Here is a 22,902-nt window from a genome sequence, read left to right as displayed (position 1 = left end):
ACACTCTTTGTCATTTTTTTAGCTTACAATATAAAGTATTTTAATTTGATATTTTACATATTTGTGGGATACATCATTGACTATATGCAGATTTATTTTCTGAACTTTTTGAAACTCATAAATATGATTTTTATTTATTTAAAATACCAAGATCACTGGTGCCCAGGTGCACCAAATTTATAAGCAGCGACTCCATTTTTTACTTGCTTCTCTTCACTATTATAAAACATTTTAGCTATTCAAGTGCGTAGAATGTGACATGTACTCTGTTAAAATATACTACTTCCATCCCAAAGCTTTATATTATTTTTACAAAGTGAAACTATGTCAAGTTTCACAAAGTTTTTACCAAAAATTATTAACATCTAAATACATATTCAAAATCATCGAGGTAGTAGCAAAAAAAATATTCATTCCCTAATATCACAATATACAATGTTTATATCATTATAAAATTCATTTTTGCTACTTCACGTTAGTGTAAAATTTAAGAGTAAAAAGTTAAGCGTAAATTAGGAAATATCACACATAATTACTTTTTAAAAACATATATAAAATATATTAATGACATTTAATTGTTCCCAAAATCTTTATCTAGTTACACGACTATAAACCTTACAATATTATCTAATTGCACCAAAGGGGCCTATACAATATTTACGATGTAAAAGCCAAAAAAAAGTTAACATTATTCAAACTAATATCAATAATGTTGCCCGAAGCAAATAGTCAACATTCATAAATGGTTATAATTCCATACATGATTACAAATATGAACTGAAAATCGTTGTAACACTCAACTTAGCACGGGATACCTTGCTAGTTATGACAATAACACAAATTTCAGGTCATGCATTGCTGGGAAAAGCCCAGGATTCATGTTTCCGGACTTCCGGTGGAAGATTCACGGCTCCTCACTTCTTAGTGCTAGTACTTCAAAGGGGGCAGTGCCGGCTAACTCTGCTCATTTTCACTGCTTTGGATAAAAGTGGCGCATACCAAAATTGCAAAAGGATAAAAAAATAGCACGTGATAGATATAAATACGATGCATACCTAGCTCCCATAATGTATGAGCCCCTCTAATGTACTCTCTCCATCTCATGAAACTTGTCTGAAATTTATCAAAATTTGGATTTATCTATATACTAGTTAGTGGTCACATACATCCAAATTTAGACAAATCTCAAACATGTTTCATAAGACGGAGGGAGTATTAGTTTTGGATTTCAAACAAACACACAGTCCCACAGCGATTTTATTTGTCAGGTTCTTGAATCCGATGCATAAATATCTGCCGCAGAACTCCATACGATACTCACTATTTTTTTCGGCTTCAACACTTCGTTGAATTTATTTGAGATGATTTTTTATGTTCGGATGCACAGTATGCTTTTCTGTAATACATTGTTATTTCCATAATAATGTCATATGCTACAATTGTGGTAATAAGAAGAAAAAAAGTCTGCTAAAAAAAGAAGTCATCCTGTGCACCAAATCATTCTGGCTTGTGTTTGTTACTTCGACTCTGGAGTAAATTTTTACCGTGTAAAAGGAAAGGGTGTAGTTGAGTAGCCGCAAATCGTGTTTCAATTGCACCGTCTGTATAAATTACCTAACTCAAATTCTATACTGCTTTGATTCATAGAGATATAACTTAGCATACATAGGCCTCAGGGGCTTACTCTAGAATGGCTCTAACCTATGCATTTAATTAATATAAACATATTATAACACCCACCCCTTTAAACCCAAGGTGGATTTGACACACTGAGTTTAAGAATATATATAGCTCAAGTTTCACTAGCTAGTTTGAGCTTCCGTGAAGAAATCAGAAGTTGAAGCTCCGATGAAACATAATCGAGGTGAATGGTTGATTGTTGCCAATGAGACAATGAGAAAAACCCATCCACACCAATATGCTTGGTTAGCTCATGCTTGGCCAGTTCATTTGCTATCTGAATAGCAGTACTGCAGTCAATGTGGGTGCATCACAATTCACATCAGGCACCAAGATCAGCCAATAACCAAAGAAGCCAGACCATCTCTTATGTACTAGTAGAAGCAAGTGCTCAAAGCTCGGGCTCAGCAGTTGAACAAGACACTGTTGCTTCTTTCGTAGAGTTCTACACAATGAGAGAAGTGCAAAGAAAGCGACAGTAGCTTGTAACAGAGCGAAGAACAGAAAGCAACTGGCAATAATGAACTGAGGTAGGAGCCCAAACATACTGACTGACGATGTCAACTGTGAGAACCTTCAGTGAAACTGTCCTGACTAGCTCAAAGTTTAGTTTTTTCAATCTTATTCTTGGTCATTGTTGCACTTTTGTGGCTGTTTGACGCTTCAGCACAGACAGGGCATGTTCAGGAGATAGATTTGGTGTAGAGGTGTCAGGACAATTACCACTCCCATTTCTTGTTATGTATTTGTAAAGAACTGGTTTACTTCAGCAACTAGATCTTTGGTTGGATATTCGAGTAACTTTGCCAGCCTTTTTTCCCCAAAAGAGAAGGCAATGCGTATTCTAACTCAAAAAGTAACAGGTTGTCGGCAAAACATATTGATGTGCTTTCTTTCATCGATCTGACAGATCGAGCAGTTGAAGCTTCTCTATCAACAAAGACAAAATATGATATAAAATTTACTGCATTCAGGAGGAGGATGATCAATAAAAGCAGCAAAATGACCACAAAGATTGGAAAAGGAAGTGTGCAATATTTTCACGTCAGGATAGTAAAATCGAAGAGAGAAAAATACCTCAAGTGGTCCGGTAAAACAGTTGTTGAACACGTGAAAAATGTACAGAACGAGGGTCTCCAATGCATAAGTAGATATAAGACCATGGTGAGCCCCAAGAACACGGCTCTCGTAAAAACACCATGCCTTAACCAATATGATACTCCGCTTGAATAAATGGTTTTGATTGATAAATTTGTCAACCTAATAAAATGTGAATTCATTAGAAGCAATTATAGGAAGAAAAATCAAATTGCTTTAATTCGCAAACCTATATGTGATAACCATAGCCATAAAGTCAACAGTGTACATTTGATAGTATTAACTATTGATATACACAAAGAAATTATTCCAGCAGATCATTTGCATATAGCAAAATATGCAGTTGATTTAAACAAGAGACACACCTGTTCAATGAATCAAAGTGTACACAATCCACCAACTTGGTTAAGTGCGATATCAACAACAATGTTGTCCATGAGACACTTGATAAGCTTTACCTGTGCATGATTCACGAATAATATAAGAATGGCACCAAATGGATGAAGACAGAAGACAGCATAATATAAGTAACAAAGCACAACCATATGCACTTGAAGAAGGAGATGGAGAGGGTGGGGGAAAGGGTTAGGCGGAGGGGGTCAATTTCTCAGTTTGGCTTGTCACAGGACTAATCATAGTCTTATGAAAAAGAACTAATCATGGTACCCTAGTAAAAGTAATGATTTTGATAAAATAAATGTTCTTTGTTGTTGCTGAGATTATTCTGAACCATTACTGCAGAGAAATTCTTTGTCAAGATATATTTTTGGAAAAACTTTAGAGCTATCGACAATTAATACATGAAGCTGAAATGCAGTAGTATTCGTTAAGAGATATACATCCAACAATATATGATGTCATGGTTGGTTCACACAGTACATGAAGCTGATAATTAAGCAGCTAGCTAGCACAAGAAGATGGTAGAATATCAGCAAATAGGCAATGCCTGAAGTTTCCTTAACTCGATGCTTATCAGTTGGTGGGATCAAGGACAAGCTAGCACAAGAAGATGGTAGAATATCAGCAAATAGCTAGTGCCTGAAGTTTCTACAAGTGGATGCTTATCAGTTCGTGGTGGGATCAAGGACATGGCCAGCAAAGACGATCACCCCTGACCGCTCCTCCATGATGAAGAAACTGAAGGGATGGTCAGCGACGAAGTCGACCGGTTGCTCCCTTACAACTCCATCCATCATAATCATCGTGACCGCGGCCGCCTCCGTCCCTTCTTCGCTCACCTTGACGACCGCTTTGTGCAGAACCTTGCCAATGAATGCCTGCCATTCCTTGTCGAAGATGCCTCGCAAGTCGGCTGACTCCGACGAGAACGGCAGTGAGAGCCCCATCAGACGGAGGTCGTCGACGAGGTTCCGGTTGAAGCTTATCGCGAACTTTGGCAGCGTAACCCTGACGGTGTTAGCCGCCGTCTTGTTCAGGACAGCGTACAGGTAGTCTGGCCCCGCGGTGACCGCGTCCAGCATGCTGGCGATCCCCTGGCGCTCGTCCGGGAGGAAGAGGTACATGGAGTAGCGCGTGTCGTCCGCGCCAGCTGCGTCCCCACGGCCACGCCGTATGCCGAAATCTCGGCCGTGCTCGTAGGGGAGCTGGAGGATCTTGAAGCCGTCCGAGCACGACGCGTACTGCGCGGCGTACATGGTCCCGGACATGAACTGCGCGTCGACACGGCTGCCGTCGAGCCGGTGGAACGAGCCAGACGATGTAAGGCTCGATTCGAACGGAATCTCCCATTTGGCCTTGAAGTAAACTGCATTGGCGAGCACGAGGACGGTGCCGCCGGTGATGTCCTTGGGGGAGATCATGGAGTCGATGATGTTGTTCGTGGCCTTCTTCACCCAGCCGTTGATTGCGTTGGCTACTTCTTCGGGCTTCAGAAATCACGATCGATTTGACGATTTTGTTTGTCAGAGATTCAAAAGCTTGATGTGAAATTCTGGAGCATGAACAGCAGAGGGAGAAACAAATCTAACACACCTCGTTGGCGAAGCTCATGGTGCGGGCCTCGGACTTGTAGGACTGAACCGCCACGTCCCGGAACGCCGTCCTGAGCGCGCCGCACGAGGCGTCGGACCAGATGCCGCCGCCGAAGAGGACGCGTGGCCCCCCGGAGGCCGCTCGATCGGCCAGGACGCGGTGGACGACGCGGCGTCCGGAGTCGGCGAGGGCCGCCGCGGACGGCGCCCCGAGGAAGGCGAGCAGCTGGTCGAGCGTGGCGCCGCGCGCCCCCGCGGCCACGAGCGACAGCGCCGCGTGGATGGACACCGGGGAGAAGGCGACGTTGCCCTTGGTGGTGGCGGTGGTGGTGTTGCCGCTTGCAGGCGCGAGCTGCTTGGCGAGGCGGAGCGCGAGGGTCGTCTGGCCGTCGCGCATGGTGGCAGGGTTCGGCGCGGGGCGCACGCGCGCGAGTGTCGCGTGGAGCCCGGCGGCGTACAGCAGCGTCGCGGCGAGGGCGAGCGCGAGGAGGAGGGGGAGGCACACGAGCTTGGGCAAAGGAGGGGATGGCATCGGCGGCGGCGGGCGGCGGGCGGTGGGCGGTGGGCGGTGGAGGGCTATGTAGGGTGGAGTAAATTGCACACAACAAATGCTCGACTGTCCTCCATCTCTCCTACTGTCAATTTGAGGAAATGACAATCGCTAATTCGGCGGTCAGAAAGTAAAGGGACTGCAATAATCACTTGCCATATCTGATTTATTTTCATGTAAATAGGTAGCATCCACTTTTGCCTTGCTGGACTACTTCAAGACCATCGCAGCCCCGACGTGTCGACCTCCAATGGTGCATTGTGAAGTTTAGCTGCAAACTAGCCCTTGCTTTTTCTTTTTAGGTCCAGTGATCATTGTTCAAAAAATCGGCCGAATTAGCGATTAATAGGTTGATTAATCGCTACTTGGGACCTAACGTGTCGATTATCACTAACCGATTGTGTTAATCCTTAGCCTGACTAATTGCTCTGATTGTTCGATTACTAGGTATGTTTATGACTAATTACTACACTTGGTTTAAATTTTTCTGCAACATCTTCAACCCATATCACCTCTCTTGGCGCTACTGCCCCAATCAATTAGGTTTTGCGAAGCTCCCGCTTTATTCTCGACTCTAGTTGCTCGATTCCCGCTTTCGCCAACTAGTTCCTTGCCCTCGGTGGTGACCAGTTCCTCGCAGTTGTCGACCAGATCCCCGATCAACCAACTTGAAAAGCTCATCCGGGAGCTCGAGACCGCCTTCAATAGGGTAAGTGGTTAAGCTGCAAGAGGGGTAGTACCATGAGTAGGTGGTGGAAGAAGAGAAACTTCGGAGGTCATAGGAGGAGAAGTGGAAGGTAAGAACGTGGTGCCGGCCGGTGGATCTTGAGTCGCTCGTGACCTTAAAGATTAGGTCAAGGAGGGAAAGCGTACATGTTTTAGGCATTTGGGCTCTAGAGAAGTAGGACCAAAGATATAGAGCCACATATATTATTTATTTATTATATACACTGTTTTAAGTGCTAATTTGTGTAAATTGCACTGATTAATAACCAACTAATTAAATCAGTTAATTATTTGAATTCTAATTAATCGCTAATCTCATGCCGAACAAGCAAGTAACGATTGCCGATTTCCTTACCAGCGATATGTGGTATGTGGTGGATGTCACCGTAGTGGCACTATGGCAGCATACTCTTGTGAGACATTATTTTTACCCCATGTCTAGTCAAAGTGAAGAGCTACTGTAGTGAATAGTTATAATTAGCAGTGGCGTACAACAAAATTGTGTTCAAAAGTTTTTCTTATGCACAGAAACATTTTGTATTGCCGCATATTCTATTTGGCACTACATCATGCCATTGAACTGAATTGTTCATAGCAGGGACTCTCTCTTCTAGTTTTAAGCAAATTATGGCAATAACACAGATTTCAGGTCATGCATTGCTGGGAAAGGCCCAGGATTCATGTTTCCAGTGGAAGATTCATGGCGCCTCACTTCTTAGTGCTACTACTCCAAAAGAGGCAGTGCCAGCCAACCCTGCCCTCTCTGGGTAAAAGTGGCGCGTATCATATTTGCAGACGGATCACAAAATAGCATGTGTCAGTTGTAAATAGGATGCAGCTGGCACCGTTCATTAACGATTCGATTTGTTTGTGTGGATAATATCTATAATCCATGCATAATGTGTGAGGAGGTCCTCTAATTGTATTAGTTTTGGATTTCAAATAAAGCAAACAAACAGTCAGTCCCACATCGATTTTACTTGTCAGGTTCTTGAATCCAATGCATAAAATCTGCTGCTGAACATCCACATGCTACTCGACATTTCGCTCACATGTAGAATATTTGGTCACTAGTTTTTTTTTCAAATCTATTTTACATGATTCTTTTATCTCAGATCTATGTTGTTCTGTAATACATTGCTATTTCCATAATATTTTCGATATGCTACGATCGTGGTAATAAGAGAAAAAGGCAACCTGTCAAGAAAAAGAAGTCATCATGTGCGCCACATCACTCTGGCTTGTGTTTGTTACTTAAACTCTGGAGTAAATGTTTACCATGTAAACTCATATTTCATTTACATCGTCTCTGTAAATTAGCTAGCTCAAATTCTCTACTGCTTTGATTCAGAGAGATATATCCTAGCATACATAGGCATTATGGGCTTACTCTAGAATGGCCCTAATCTATACATTTACATCATATCTTTTATCTCTAAATAGGAGTCCCCCACTACTTGATTTTCCTGACTTTTCGTGCTGCCACGTCACCTCTTTTGTTCCACCCTACATTGTCGCGTCGGTTGGGCATCGCTAATTGTTCCCTGCACGAAACCACTTCATACGAGGCCTCAGTCGACTCCTGGTTCCCCGTATCCGTACGAAACCCCTTCGTGGGCTGGCCGACCCACATGGGCTCGCGGAGCCAAATTGCTGGACGTGCCTTAGTGGGCTTGCACAGCAATATCGCAAGGTTCGTAGCAGCACCGTTCGTCTTCTTGGTCGTGGATAATCATCGATACTAATTACTCTGCCACCGCGACGTATGGACTCCTCGCCATAAATGGTAATGAAACCGCATGGTGCATCCTAAAATTCATGCAGTAGAAACTGCTAGATGAACTGATCCGCCACAGCTTCCAGGTTAAAAACCTACCCGTGCTGCAATCGGCATCACGCACACCAGCATGCTCACTTCGCCTCCAGTGGCACCGGTCTCCACATAGGTAGATACCCGCTCTCGATTCTCTCGATTTTAATCATCCGTTCTATTTTTCAATCCCCTAACCAATGTTTGTCAATCTGACCAGTTGCGCTCCAGCTCGAAAGCTGCTCCACGTTTTGCCCCTCCACACGATTTGATTGCATCTCGCTCAAGCCCACTAATTTGTTGGATTCCGCATGCAAGCGAGTTTATTGGATTCTGCGTCTTAATCGTTGAAGCTATGAGAAAGCAGCGATCATCACGTTTGCTGCCTACGGACGCTGGTACAAAAGCTTTCATCTCTTTTAATTTGTATCGGATGACCACGCTCATATCTTATTTTCTTTATCTTGCAGTAACATGTATTTGCTACCCTGGAGTCTCCGCTGATTCTCTCCAGGTATCATCATCTTGGGTGTTCCCAATGTGAAATAATAGTAACGTACCATTGAAAAAAATAGCAACGTTGCTTTTCGGCTCTACTGTTTCAGAAATTTTCAGGAGTTGGGTTAAGGCTATCTCAGGACCCAAGTTAAGCTACCCTATATGCAACTAGGGTTGATGGCACTGTATGTTCATCCTTTGATCTGAATTTTATATGGTGCTTTTATCCAACATGCAATTTAGGTAACTGGTGTTTTTATGAAGCTTGAGAAACAAATACAGATCCACTATTGCAAAGAATATTTGAATGACCGGTGATTTCTATGTATTTGATTGGATTTCTAATGAAGTTCAGTTAGATCAGTTTCTATCGTTATGGGAAGAGATCCAGTCTGTCTTTTTGCTTGACACTCAAAAATCCTCCCTGAACCTCTCCGCGCATGGTGTTTATTCAGCAAAGAGTGCTTATGAAGCTCGGTTTTTTCGCAAAATTCATTCCATGAACTTGCTAGAGCTGAACCTAAAGTGCAATTATTCCTCCGGTTGCTGTCTTTGAACCATCTTATGGACTTCTGACAAGGTGCTACATTGCTGCTTCTGTGATGACGCGTTAGAATCTGATGTGCACCTATTTCTTGGGTGCCCCTTTACGAAATTGATTTGGTAGCCCCAACCCAGATTGTTCCCATTGCCTTCAACTCAAACTATATTGCCAGTTGGTCGGCGCAATGTCTAAAAGAACGGAAGAAGCATCATACAAATCATTAGCTTTCAGCCGTTGTGTATATTATTTGGCATATATTGAAGACTAGAAGCCGACGTGTCCTCGACTACAAGAAATTTTGCTGGATAGGATTGCCCATCTGGCCTAAGATGATCTGTTGGCTGGGTTAGATTTTAGAGGACTAATAACTGCCTGTTATTTTTGTTTCGTTTTTCTCTTTGTTTCTCCCAGGCTGCTTAAGCCTCTGTACAGTTATACCCCATCTATAGTACGGTACATCACTGTATTTCGATGGTAACAAATAATAGTTGACAGTCTCTTTCACATATTTCTTTTTTCTCTTACAACTATGAGATTATGCCACGTTTGTGGTGATGAGAGATGAACATATTTCTTAAAGTATTACCTTTGTAAGTTACTCAACGAAAAATCAAATGCTTCTATGCCCCCAATCAGCTAATTTTTTGTGTGAATTGTTTTAGGTATATAATAACCCTACTGTAGTTGATTGATATATTTGAGTAGTACAAATGGTGCATGAGATAAATAAGACGTAGAAAGAGCAACTTACAAAGAGAGTACAAATCATGTTATAATAATCATTATGGGTGTTATCGGTAGTTGATTTTACACAATCATAATACGTATAGTTGAACTATTTTATAAATCTATCCCGCCGCAACGCGCGGGGTATCATCTAGTATACATAACACCCACCCCTTTAAACTCAAGGTGGATTTGACATATTGGGTTTGAGAATATATATAGCTTAAGTTGTTCTCTAGTTTAGGCTTCTGTAAAGAATTCAGCAAGTTGAAGCTCTGATGGAACATAATCGAGGTGAATGGTTCATTGTTGCCAATGAGACGGTGCGAAGAACCCATCCACACCAATGTGCTTGGTTAGCTCATGCTTGGCCAGTTCATTTGGTGTCTGAATAGTAGTAGTGCTGTCAAACAGAAAGGATGTGGGTGCTGTCACATAAGGAACCAAGATCAACCAAATACCAAAGAAGTCAGACCATCTCTTATGTACTAGTAGTAGCAAGTGCTCGAAGCTCGGGCTCAGCATTAGAACAAGACATTGTTGCTCCTTTCTTAGAGTTCCACATAATGAAAGAAGTGCCAAGAAAAAGACAATAGCTTGTAACAGAGCGAAGAACACGAAGCAACTGGCAATAATTAACTGAGGTAGGAGCCCTAGCAGACTGACGGAGGATGTGACCTGTGAGAACCTTCAGTGAAATTTTACTGACTAGCTTGAAGTTCAGATTTTTCAATCTTATTATTGGTCCTTGTTGCACTTTCGTGGATGTTTGACGCTTCAGCAGAGACAGCCTGCAGGGCATGTTCAGGAGATAGATTTGGTGTAGAGGCATCAGGAGGATTACCACTCCCATGTCTTGTTAATGTATTTATAAAGAACTGATTTACTTCAGCAACTAGATCTTCGTTTGGACATTCAAGTAACTTTGCCAGCCTTTTTGCCCCAAAAGAGAAGGCACTGCGTATTCTCAAGTAATTGCCTGAAAAAAGTAACAAGTTATCAACACTACATATTGATGTGCTTTCATTGATCTTACAGAACGAGCAGTCGGAGCTTCTCTTTCAACAAATCCAAAATATGATATAAACTTTGCTTCATTTTATTATATGAAAATGCTTAGTAATTAGAATCTGAACATATCGAGATATCTCAAGAGACATTATTTTTCCGATGTTTAATCTGATTAAATAGTAATTAACATGTTTACCATATAGTTATGTAGACTTACAAATATCTTTAATCCAAACACAAAGATAGCGTCCATCGTATGGCTAGCAAAAGGCAAAACCAGCAAGCATGAACTCTGCTGGATTCATCTGCTTCAATTAGACTATTTTAGGTAGGGTAGTAGTTACCTTTACTGACACTTCTTCCAAGGTTCTTGTTTGTTCGTAATGGATCAATAACATTGAAGTGCTTTGAAACAAATGGTTGACCCTGGTTTTCCAGGGTGCGAGCCGCAACTCCATACTGCTGGCTGCATCTGTCTAGGAAGGCCTTGCTCAGCAACAAGTCATCAGTGTCCATCCGTGGGGAGTCCGCTGCATGAAATAACAATAAATTTTCAAACACCATGTTTCGATAAGCTATGAAACAGTAGTAAGATTAAGACAATATATCAGATTACCAGCCATATCTGGAAGTGAATTTATAGGAACTGGGCCCCACAAACTCAAACAAAATTTCTCCCAATCAAAGTTGCTAAAGAATTCTAAGAAACGGTATAATACCTGCAAATGCAAAATTAACAAATAAGCAATGTTTTCATGTCAGGACAGTAAAATACAAGAGAGAAAAATTACCTCAAGTGGTCCCGTAAAACAGTTGTTGAACACGTGAAAAATGTACAGAACCAGAGTCTCCAATGCATAAGTAGATATAAGACCATGGTGAGCTCCAAGAACACGACTCTCGTAAAAACACCATGCCTTAACCAATATGATACTCCGCTTGAATAAATGTTTTTTATTGATCAAGTTATCAACCTAATAAAATGTGAATTCATTAGAAGCAAGTTAGGAAGAAAAATCAAGTTTCTTTGATCCTCGAACCTATATGCGATAACGATAGCCATAAAGTCAACCCTGTACATGTGATAGTATTAATATACACAAAGAAATTATTCCAGCAGATTATTTGCATATAGTAAACATTCAGTTGATTTAAACAAGAGACACACCTGTTCAAGGAAACTAAGTGTACACAATCCACCAACTTGATTAAATGAGATATCAACAACAATGTTGTCCACGAGACACTTGATAAGCTTTACCTGTGCATGATTCACGAATAATATGAGAATGGTACCAAATGAATGAAGACACAAGACAGCAATATATAAGTAACAAAGCACAACCATAAAATAAGTAACATAAAGAGAAGAATATGTTTCCCTATTCTGAGAACTAGAAGGAAGTTGGAAGCATTTTTCCATTACACAATCCACCTGAATGTTTCAACTGGGAAATAATAGGTTAGTGCATCTTACAGTAAGGAGTAGCCTGTACAAACAGAATATCCAGAAGCATGTGAATAAACTATGTTTGTTCAGTTCTACTCCGATGTGGCAAAAATCAAAATACAGCAATGGGATTTCACTAGTAATTTCAACATACACATGTGTGCAGGCAAGCTTGTTAATTCAACACTACCCTAGGTATATATAGCTACAGCATGAGCCATGTATATGCGGAAAAAGAAATACAATGTCGGACATGTCAGAGAGAGACTACCTCCGCCTGAATATACTGAACTTCTTTTACACACAATTCAGCAGTTTTATTTTTCTCTTCATGCTCCAAAGCATCCCGAACCAGATTCGCCCAGGTATCCTTTAATTCTTCACTATTAGTGAAAAGAGTGACATCGATATCACCATCCGGTAAGTAAGTCTTCAGAGGGCCTGATCCGAAAGTAAAAACCTGAAGGAGGGGAGGGGTCAATTCTATTTCAAGAACATATAATAGCATATAGTATATATATGGAACACAAGAAAAAGGTAGGACCAGGAAAGTGCCAAGATGGTAGCAAAAAAAAAATCTTGCATAAGAAAAGCAAACACTGAAACTAGTTTAGTTTCATTTTCCAAGAAACAAGAAACTACTTTAACACTGAAATCTCCCAATGTATCTAGTACAAATGCTTGTTCTATGCCAGTAAGTAGATCAACCGCATGGCAACTGAATTAGGACTACAGAACAGGATCAATCGATCCACTAAGTAAAAGGGAGTAAAAGACACTGCAAGCCACTAAGTACTTGTGGAAGCAATCGATCCACTTGGAAAGCCATTATATACCTGACAGGAGAGGCAGTTCCTGATAATGCGCTGTACGTAGTTGTAGACAGCATGCCTCCGGCCCTGGGAGTAGGCGTTTGGCTGGATGCGCGCGATCAGCTCGGCGGCCCGGGACTCGGCGACGGCCCACCGGTCGGGGTCGAGGCGCCTGGTCACCCCCGCCGACGCATTGGGCAGGAGCCCGTTGGGCACCATCGCGATGCGTGTGGCACCCAATGCGGCGAGCAGGATACCTTAGCTGGCTCCCAACACAACGGGGGCTGGCCGCCGCAGAACCCGTAGCAGCAGCCGGCGGCGGGCCGGAGCAGCGCCCTTGAGCGCGAATCGGTGAGGAGAAGAGCCAAAACCCTAGAGGGCGACGGATCAGTCCGGCCGCTGCGACGGGGAGATGGCCGGCGTGGGGACTGGGGAGGGGAATGGAAGGAGCGGAGCCGGCTCCTCTAACAGTCCAATTTACTGAACAAGTTAGAGAGATGGCCAAGACTTCAGTCATTACGATTTAAGTCCAAATTTGGTTTAAGCTGAGTCTAAATTTATTTAAATTAATTGGTATAGTTTAAGTCTAAATTGATTACGCCACAACACTGATATCCATCGCTACCATACTTGCGTTTTATAAGAGACATGGTTTAAGTCAAATAAAGTGATTTAAATTTAGAAAAGAAATTTTCCATGTAGACAGACATGTTCTATATGCGCACGTGAAATTTTACATAAAATCGTTATTGTCTGTGTCTTGTGTAAAAAGACAACAAAATGTCTCACAAAATATGTCATTTTTTGCTGAAACAACTTTATAAGAATGTAACATGTCAAGATGTATACGAGACATTTTTTATTTGTTTAATATTTTTAAATATATTTAAAATGCATTTCAAATAAAGGATGCATATGCACCTGCCCTGTCCTTAATTTAGTTTGTATATAAATCTATGATATATAATTACAGTCATCATGAGCAACTCCCTCCGAATGAGATTATAAGGCTAGAGAGTCTTTTTGTTTGTTAGAAATTATAAGGCTGCTTTTTTATTGTCTTAATTCACGTTAGTAATTACTCCTCCATTCATAATTGACTCACGTTATGAGTTTAGTTAAGTCAAAATTTGTAAAGTTCGTAGATGAAAAAAAATCAACAATTGTAATACCAAATACATATAATTTGAAAATATATTTTATGAAGATTCTAATATGATAGATTTTATATTGTAGATGGTGACAGTTTTTTTCTAGATATTTGGTTACAATGTTTGGCTAAGACTAAACCCCGAATGTAAGGTAATTGTGAAAGGAGGGAGTATCAATCCTTTAATGCATGTTGTTCCCTCTATCAACATGTTTTTTCTCTCTCCTTTCATGCATGTAAAAGTTATTGGTCCATGCATTAATTAACTAAAGTGAGTAATTGATCTCTTTGGTCTTAGCAAATTGGCAATCTGACCTTATAATCCCATATCGAGAGAGTACAACACATAATACATAGTACACGCTGCAATAACCTAACTTTCTTAAGGATTTTACACTAACCTACTACTATAGTTGGGTGACTCTGCAATGGAGAATAATAAGCGGTTGAAATTGATCGAACATCAACAGTAGACACCAAAAGATTAGATGAAACATAAAGTAAGATTTTGGTATATGACTTGAACAAATTGCAAACCGGAAAGGTCCGGAAAGGCCCTCTCCACTTGCCTCAAAGCTAATTTGAGTAAATCATCTATGGTGCCTATTAATGTTTCTGGTGACAGATGTCTTGAAATGGATGAGGTATTGGGATGCAACATGAAATCTATTTCGTTCACTTATATGGGGATCCTCGTGGCTGCAACAAAGCCAAGAACTAAACACCTTCTTTGTATCATTGAGATAATTGATAGAAGGTTGGTTGATATTGCAGATAAATTATCATATGATGGAAGATTAAGTTGTGAAATCCATTATTTCTACCATTCTAACTTTGCTATGTGCGCCCCACATATACCTTTTGGTTTTTGGATTATGTGGGGGGTTCTCCTAAATTCATCTTATGGAGAGCTTCTTTCAAGGAAAAAATTCCATGATGAATCGCAGAATTGTGTTTTATGCTCAAAAGGTGTCACTGAGGATTATATGCGCCGCTTCATCAGCTGTGATTTTAGCCAGAACTTTTGTTGAAAATTAAACATGGAGATGGAATCTGAGATCGATATTTTTGAGATGCGGATGGATGCAAAAAAGAGAGAGGTATAGCCAAGTTTGCTTTAGGGAATCTCTCATAGTTGGATGCTGGAGTTTATGGAACCACAAGAATAAAATTATCTTTGAAGGTCAGTATATTAACTTAAGTGAATGTTTCAAGTCCTTCTTAGATTCTTTTGAGCTTGTACATGCGGGTTTTTTTTTATAAAAATGAAAATAATGTAGTAGGGGTCCTATTGTTTTTGTGTATAAAAAATATATCAAAGGGGTACTTATGTATTTAATTGACTTAATTTGTGCTTGTCTACCTATGTTAAATTCAGCAAGTGCGGTTGACGGTCCCATAATAGATTAAATTGCCGATGTATCGTTGTTCCCATTCTATGTTGATCTTCCGCTGGTTGATAGACGTATCCATCCAATACGATATTTGAGCTGTAATAATCGTGAAACAAACTTTGCATTAAACAAATGAAGATACCATATGCATCATTGTTGATGCAGAGGTGCCGGCTGCCCCATTTGAATAAAAACACCAATGCCAAATTCAGAATTTCTGTACAAGTGTACTCCCTGCACTTGTGTGGCTTGTGCGGCAACAGATCAGCACGACAGACCAGCCACTTCTCTCTCGCCGCTAACGCGCGCACGTGTGGACGAGAAAGCAAGCCGAGCAAAGAGAAGCACCCAGCGCAGTAGCGGTAGCGCGCCACGATGCTGCGCCCAGGCGTCGGCCTCGGCGCCAACATCGTCCACTCGCCGTGCACGCCGCGCGGCGGCACGGCCGTGCTCACCCACGGCAGGCGCCGCCACCTCTGCCGCTTGCGCAGCAACGCAAAGAAGTCCCCCGAGGAGGAAGAGCGAGGCGGAGGCGACGCCAACGCTCTGTCTGGCGTGCTCCCCGGCAGGAGCGTGCTCCTGCGGGCCGGCGCGGTGATCTTCGCCCTCGGCTTCGTCGACGCCGGGTACGTGTGAGCTTAATTGGGGACGCACCCGTGAACAGATTCGAGAATCCATTGCGCAGTCTTTGCTGAACGCTGCTGGGTGCACGGCGTGCTTGCAGGTACAGCGGGGACTGGTCTCGCATCGGCGCCATCTCCAAGGACACCGAGGACCTGCTCAAGCTCGGCGCCTACGCCGTCGTGCCTCTCTGCTTGGCCCTCGCACTTGCTGTGCCCGGCGACAGCGGCGGTGAATCTTAGGACTCATACGGTGTAGTACTACTTGATTATGCTCGGTATTCGTCTACTACGTGTCAGTTCCTTAACTGAGGTACGGAGTAGTGCATATTTGAGCGGCACCCGACGCTGTTGGGATCATCCCTCGTGATGTTGGTGCACGTCGATAAGAGCATCTCCAGTCGCGTCCCCCAAAGCGTCCCCCAAACCGCGCCGGATTGAGCGTTTGAGGGACGTGTTTTGTTCGTGCCGCCTTTGGGGGACGTCGCTCCCCAGCCGCGTCCCCCAAACGCCTCCCCCAAACATTTAAAATACTTTTTTTTTGGCTTTTTTATTTCAATTTCCACAAACTAATACATAATTTGGAACGTGGTTTACACGAAAACATAATTGGGAACGTGGTTTTCCACAAACTAATACATAGTTTGAACAGTCGTGGACACAAATATAAAATTTTGCAAAGAAACTAAACCTAACTAGGCCGTGCATCGAAGGTTTCCTGTGTTCGCTGCTAAGAAAGAACACTCGAGGGCACACCCAGTCACCTAAACTGGAAAATCCAGCGGGAGGATGGTGCCCTTGTTGGTTCTACCGATGAAGCGAACAGGCAGAAACCTCCGTGCACGTATTCGCTGCGAAGAAACAACACTCATTCAGTCGTCCTCCTCGTCGGTGCTGTCGTCGTGGGAGTCCCTGTCGACGTGGTAGTCCCGGAGGCAGCGCCTGTCGTCGAAGACCTTGACGCTCATGTCCCTGTTGCCGAAGTAGGAGAACACGAGGATGAAGCCGGCTTGGAGGCTGTGGTGGCGCGCGAACTTCTCCCAGCCGATGTTGAGGTACATCTTGCCGCGCGCGTCGTAGATCGCCTTGACGATCCACCGGCAGTAGCCGCACGAATGCTCCCGCAGATGCATCGTGCGCGGGCGTACGCCGCCGACGTACTCGGCGAAGGAGTCCGGCAGCCTCTGGATGCCGCGCGGGTCGCCCTTGAGGACGTGGACGAACTCGAACAGGACGTCCGGCTCCACGTCCATCTCCGACGATGATGAAGCCGGCGGCGTGGAAGGCGACGGCGAGCGTTCAGCTATGCCGCTGCCGCGGCCACGACCACGACCACGGCCGTGGCCGCGAGGTCGGCCTCCGCCTCTACCAGACATAGCGTCGAGTCTTGTTGAGAGATGGTGGCGGCTAGGGTTTGGGAGAGAGGCGCTAGGGTTTGTGTGTGAGAGGGACGATGAGAGGCGCCCCTTTTTATAGGCCGGGGGGAGGCGGAGGAGCGGTGGCGCTCATTAACGCCGGCACGCAGAGCTAGGCGCGACGGGACGCGTCGCTGCGTCGCTGCGGGAACTGCACCGTCGCTGCGTCGCTGCGGGAACCGCACCGCCAATAACTTTCGTCGCGAGGTAGGCGACGGTTAGGTTAAAAATTTATTGTGCCGCTGACGAGTCGGCCCCGCCACTCCCCGCCTCGCTTTTCGTTGTGTCCGGCGTCCCCGGTGCGTCCCCTGTGGGACGGGGACGGGCTCGGGGCGCCGGACACCGAATGGGGGCGCGCCGGACAAAAAAGGGCTTTGGGGGACGCGGCTGGAACGCTTTTTTTGTCCGGCGCGCCCCAAATCCCTTTGGGGGACGCGACTGGAGATGCTCTAAGATCAGAGTCGTTCTATATTTGTTCAGTTAAGCACGGTTTCTTTTGCCGGCGTAACCGCGAACCCCTCCCTCCATAAAAGCCTTTTGGCGTAATCCCTCCCTCTCCATAAACCATTTTGTTATGAAACTACGTCTAAAATGATACTACCTCCATTTCTAAAGCTTAAGACTTATATTTTTAAATAGAAAAATCTATCAATAAATATGATTTTTGATAGATACCATATAAATATATTTTATTAATTGTCTATCTTATGGTATTGAATTTGTATTTTAGTTGTGAATGATTTTTAGTAAAAACTTAAACTTAACATAGTTTGAATTTCTAAAAATAGTATAAGTTTTAAGCTTTGGGATGGAAGTAGTACTAATTTAATACTTATACGAGTAGTACTTTTTCTAGAAAATTGTCTCAAATTTAAAAACTTTGACTTCAAAAAAGGCTATAAGATCTGCAAAGAAAAAAGAGCTATAAGGCTAAAATAAATTAGTCTGATCTGAATTTTTGGCACCTGGGTGTGCTAGAACCCATCTAAAACAATATGTCATAAAAAGTACTGAAAAAGTACTAAAAAGTAATAAATGACGTGTGTAGAGAATGTATGCATGTGGGTGCATGTCAAGTTTGAATCTAACTTATGGAAGTATGTTAACATTCAGAAGAAAAACAAAATTTACAGTTCACAATATAAAGAGTACAAACAAAGTGATATTTTCTATTTTTATGTAGATCAATCACGATCGTATTTTTTTCTTGAAAATTTGCACAAGTATCCAGGTGATATGTATGTGCACTAGTATAAATTGGACCATCACACGTGGCTGGAATAGCCTGACACACATGATAAACTTATCCATCACTGTGCAAGGGTAGGTGCTACGTCAAAAGAGTGTGAATGATTTTTTTAACCGTGTGTAATGGGCTATTCTTTCACACACGTTCTTCATAAAGAAACCGTGTGTGATTTAGAGGTCCGTGTAAATGGTATGTTATGCTCTTCCGTATGTGTTTTTGATAATCGAAGACAGTATGCTTATGCGAATCGTCTGCTTTACAAAAACATCGCAAATGATTTTAAGTAGAACTGACTCGTTGTAGCTGTAGAACCATGATAGTAGCAGGTGTATACTCAGTTGAACACTCATGCAAATACAATATCAAATCTCAATTATATTGCACATCTGATACATCTTTTATATATATACATTAGCGACAGATAGAGAAAAAAGAGAAAGATATACACAAGAAGAGAATATGTAGCATTTATTGGTTACGTCTTTGTCTCCGTGAGGAAAGAAAAGGAATGTGGAAATTCCTTTCAATTCTACATCTTCAAGAGGATACTAGGGCTTTCCACTTATCCTTGCTAAGTCAGGACCGGAAACAAGTCATATCTCCGAAAGGATATGAGATTTCTGCATTTATCCTTGAGAATATATGAATGAAGTAGTTTAAGATGAGCTGCCTTATTGTTTTGAAATGGAGTTCCTTTCATGTTGCTGTGACCATGCCATTGCATTGCCTGCAAACAATTAACAAGAAATTGAGAAAATGCTAACAAGAAAATAATTATCAATGATTTAAAGCTCAAATGGTTAGTAATCATACGTCGGAACGCTGAGGCAAAGCAATCGCGAACACGGGTCCCACACCTTTGCTTTTATTTATCTTATGCATAGTTAACAAAATAAGATCCCTATGATCAAGTGTATAGAATAGAGATGGAGTTAAATGTAGTTAAATATCAGAATATCAAAAGAATGAACAAACTATATATGTGTCTCATACAGTCAGCAAGATGAATCTGTGGGTACCAAGTTTGATGTATAAGCATAGTTGTTCAACAAAACTAGGTAGATACAGATCCATCTCGCTAACATTTTAATCATCAGCATCATAACTCAATTAAGACCAAATAAATATATAGTGGATCTGCGCTAAGATATTACTACATCTGCACTAAGCAAACTAATGGATCTAACTAAAACATTACTAGATGTGCACTAAGCAAACTAATTAATCTAACTAAGACATTACTGCATCTACACTAAGCAAACTAATGGATCTAACTAATGAATAAAACAAATATCTAAATCACAATATAATCTAATCTTGCCAACAAAAACAACGGTGCTTATAGTAGATTATGCTGTAAATATAAAGTAAACATGGAAAAGATAAAAAAGCAAACCTGCGGGAGGGCGACGGTGTAGTCTCGCGCCATCATGGCCATGGTGGAATACAAGGACGAGGACGATGAATCAGCGCCAGGACCGGCCTCCAAACGCGTTGATCTCCGGCCATCAACTAGCTTCCACCTCGCCGGCTAGGTAATCGTCCGAGGAGATCTCCTCATTATCTTGGATCTAAGTAGAGGGGCGGCTATGGTCTGTGGAGTGTACTGGAGCGAGACTGGACAAGGACAAGGACGAAGGTCAGTCCTAATTTATAGTAGCAAAACAATAGCTTCATGGTTTCGTCCGCCCGACATGATGGGTCTACATTTCCCACACGACATAGGAAGACTAAACAGTATGCGGCCTGTGAGCAAAAAGCACACGGTTGTTTCGTGCAAGAACGTGTGTGCGTACAACACACGATTTGTAAGTAACAAATCATGTGTAGCATTTGAGGCCATTGCACACGTTTTTGTCTGTACTTAACCATGTGTGATGTAGCAATTATCGAATGCAAAACAATGCAACTTCATTCATAATTTCAACTATTTATATCAGTTTATTACACCATCTCTACATTGAGGCGATCCATAATGCTATCGTAATCGACTAGATGTCAGTGCTTCCTAGCTATCTCGAAGCCAAGGCATGCATCTAGGGCTGTATACTCGATGTGATCATAGTTCAATGGGAACTTGGACCAATTGTCACATCTGATGTCATTGTGAGGCTTCTTTACGAGCTTTGTTCCAATGTAATGGTTGGACAGAGCGTAGAACGGAGGATAGTTCGTTGTCGGGTTAGGGATTACCCTTTAGAGGTAGCGAGCCCCCGGAATAGTTGCGGGGCCGTAATACTCGAGCATCTTCAGATCTTTGCCGATAGCAGCGCCACAGGATCTGATCGAATCATCCCAAAGGAATTCCGTGAGGGCCTCTGGCACTGAATCCGCGTGCACAATCTAGAAGACGAGCACCTCGCTGGCGACACAGTTTTGGAGGACGGCGGCGCGCTACCTTTGCTGGAGTGGAAGGTCCTTCCGGCTTACTGGCTTCGTGATGGAGAACTCGCAGTCCAGGCCGACGCACTTGGTCGGAGCGGCGTCGAGGTACTTTTCCTTCATGCGGTGGATCCACCTGTTCACCCTCTCAATATGATGGGTAAAGGTCATGTAGAAGGTCACGCCTTCCTCGTCGAAATGGTACACCCTGGAGGGTGGTACGAAACCCGCCATTGGGGTATAGGCTTCGTGTTCTTGGATTTTGGTAGGCGAAAGCAGAATTTGGAGAGATCGATCGAGATCAGGAGATAGGCTGAGAGGTTGATCATCTCGTAATCATAGGATTTTATAGTAGAATCAATTTCGATTGACGGCTTTCCTCGAAAGTTAACCTATAATAAGTTTCCATCGCGCGACGCTCACACGGACCCAATCGGAGACGACTAACATCCACCGAAGCGTAGGCCAAAGTTACACACGATGGTATTGAAATACATCATGTGTCAACTAGGACGTTACATACAATTCTGAATTACCAATCGTGTGCCGCCTGTTTTGCTGTATCGAAATTTATTAACATGGTAGTCGAATACCTCATTGAAACAAAACAAATAATTAACTAAAAAGTTTTAGTAGCATATAAGAATTCGGGAAATATTAATTTGACCTTGAAAGTTTTGCACACCATTATAGATAGCATAACCGTCACCATTTTTCTAGTGGCCGTCTGCGTATATTCGCATACGCTCAAAATATATAGGCAGTTTGGCATGCTCACGCGCTGCGAACCAGTTCATACTAGTGGTGGCATGTACGTTTCGAAAATTATTTGTTTCTCGAAAACATTTAAATAGAGTTAGTATTTGCTTTTTTTTGGTATGTTATACACGGTGTCATGCAACGTCTCATTTACGAGGTAGTGGAGTCATCTTGTCTTGAAGTACCATATAAACATCTATATCCAGTTAGTTTACATAACATGTCATTAAAATATCCAGCTGGCAGTTCATATGGTTGCTTGTTATCTCCACTATGAAAAATGTATTTGTTCCATGTATGGAAGGTTCAGTACATGTTTATTTTTAGACGGAAGGCTTGAAATGAGCACAACTTTGAATTAACGAAGCCATCAACCAGCTAGGAGTTACACCAAGAGTTACAACACACACGCGCCAAACGCACAACCCAGACCACAACAAAAGACAACACATAAAAGCAAGCCGAAACCTCATTTGATCCATGAAGAGGGAGCCTTGTCTTCTATTGCACCGGAGCAATCGCGATCGTGTCCACACCAACAAACCTCCACCGCATCAAGACTGCAACTCAAGGGGGAACTCAACTACGGGCCGGCTACCTAGCAGTGCTTGAGGAACCAAAGGAGGGAGGGTCTTGTGGCGACGCCTCCAAGAAGGTGAATGGCGCAAGAATGCGTCATCGTCGTCGGCAGAGACAGATGACCTGCAAATTTTTCACCCAGACCCGAGAACCACCACCCATGGAGCTCGGGCTAGGTCCAGACCAAACACACAACATCATCCCCTGGCGTTGGGATAGGCACACCGGCAAGAGCTACGACCAGACGCCGACCTAGCCAACCCCCCAGGGCGCTAGGAAGGAAACTAGGTACCGCAACAAACCATGTAAAAGCAGCCAGGCCGACGTTGCAAGAGGGCTGCGACACCAGCGAGAGGTCACATGGTGCTCCACAAGAGACTACCAGAGAAGCTTACACGGAGCGAGGCCTCCAAGAGGAGCATATTGAGGCGGAGGGATGGAGTCCATCATTTCGAACA

The 22,902-nt window shown here is 42.9% G+C and overlaps 3 protein-coding genes and 1 long non-coding RNA gene across 5 annotated transcripts; 2 read left to right on the top strand and 2 right to left on the bottom strand.

Moving 5' to 3' along the window:
- Positions 1–3,554: 3,554 nt before the first annotated feature.
- On the bottom strand, positions 3,555–5,345 carry LOC127296549 (serpin-ZXA-like). Its single transcript, XM_051326659.2, has 2 exons — positions 4,771–5,345; positions 3,555–4,664 (listed from the first exon to the last, which is right to left on the bottom strand). The coding sequence occupies exons 1-2, from the start codon at positions 5,299–5,301 to the stop codon at positions 3,843–3,845; spliced, it is 1,353 nt and encodes a 450-aa protein (XP_051182619.1). The 5' UTR covers positions 5,302–5,345; the 3' UTR covers positions 3,555–3,842.
- Positions 5,346–7,772: 2,427 nt separating this feature from the next.
- LOC127296551 (uncharacterized) lies at positions 7,773–9,433 on the top strand. 2 transcript variants are annotated; one of them, XR_007848538.2, is made up of 5 exons: positions 7,773–7,831; positions 7,909–7,991; positions 8,076–8,253; positions 8,326–8,369; positions 8,461–9,433. It is a non-coding gene; the product is annotated as an uncharacterized lncRNA (long non-coding RNA). The 2 variants fall into 2 exon arrangements; XR_007848537.2 differs by lacking the exon at positions 7,773–7,831 and having other exon boundaries at positions 7,838–7,991.
- A 648-nt stretch (positions 9,434–10,081) lies between these two features.
- On the bottom strand, positions 10,082–13,383 carry LOC127296550 (uncharacterized). Its single transcript, XM_051326660.2, has 7 exons — positions 12,921–13,383; positions 12,356–12,544; positions 11,803–11,895; positions 11,426–11,608; positions 11,251–11,353; positions 10,979–11,164; positions 10,082–10,602 (listed from the first exon to the last, which is right to left on the bottom strand). The coding sequence occupies exons 1-7, from the start codon at positions 13,113–13,115 to the stop codon at positions 10,325–10,327; spliced, it is 1,227 nt and encodes a 408-aa protein (XP_051182620.1). The 5' UTR covers positions 13,116–13,383; the 3' UTR covers positions 10,082–10,324.
- A 2,314-nt stretch (positions 13,384–15,697) lies between these two features.
- Positions 15,698–16,420, top strand: LOC127349114 (uncharacterized). Its single transcript, XM_051374896.2, has 2 exons — positions 15,698–16,066; positions 16,165–16,420. The coding sequence occupies exons 1-2, from the start codon at positions 15,816–15,818 to the stop codon at positions 16,301–16,303; spliced, it is 390 nt and encodes a 129-aa protein (XP_051230856.1). The 5' UTR covers positions 15,698–15,815; the 3' UTR covers positions 16,304–16,420.
- The last annotated feature ends 6,482 nt before the right edge of the window (positions 16,421–22,902 follow it).

Source organism: Lolium perenne, chromosome 4 (assembly GCF_019359855.2).
Source record: "Lolium perenne isolate Kyuss_39 chromosome 4, Kyuss_2.0, whole genome shotgun sequence".
Classification (NCBI taxonomy): Eukaryota; Viridiplantae; Streptophyta; class Magnoliopsida; order Poales; family Poaceae; genus Lolium; species Lolium perenne.
Note: the sequence above shows the minus strand (reverse complement) of the source record. Positions and strands in the feature narration are given on the sequence as shown.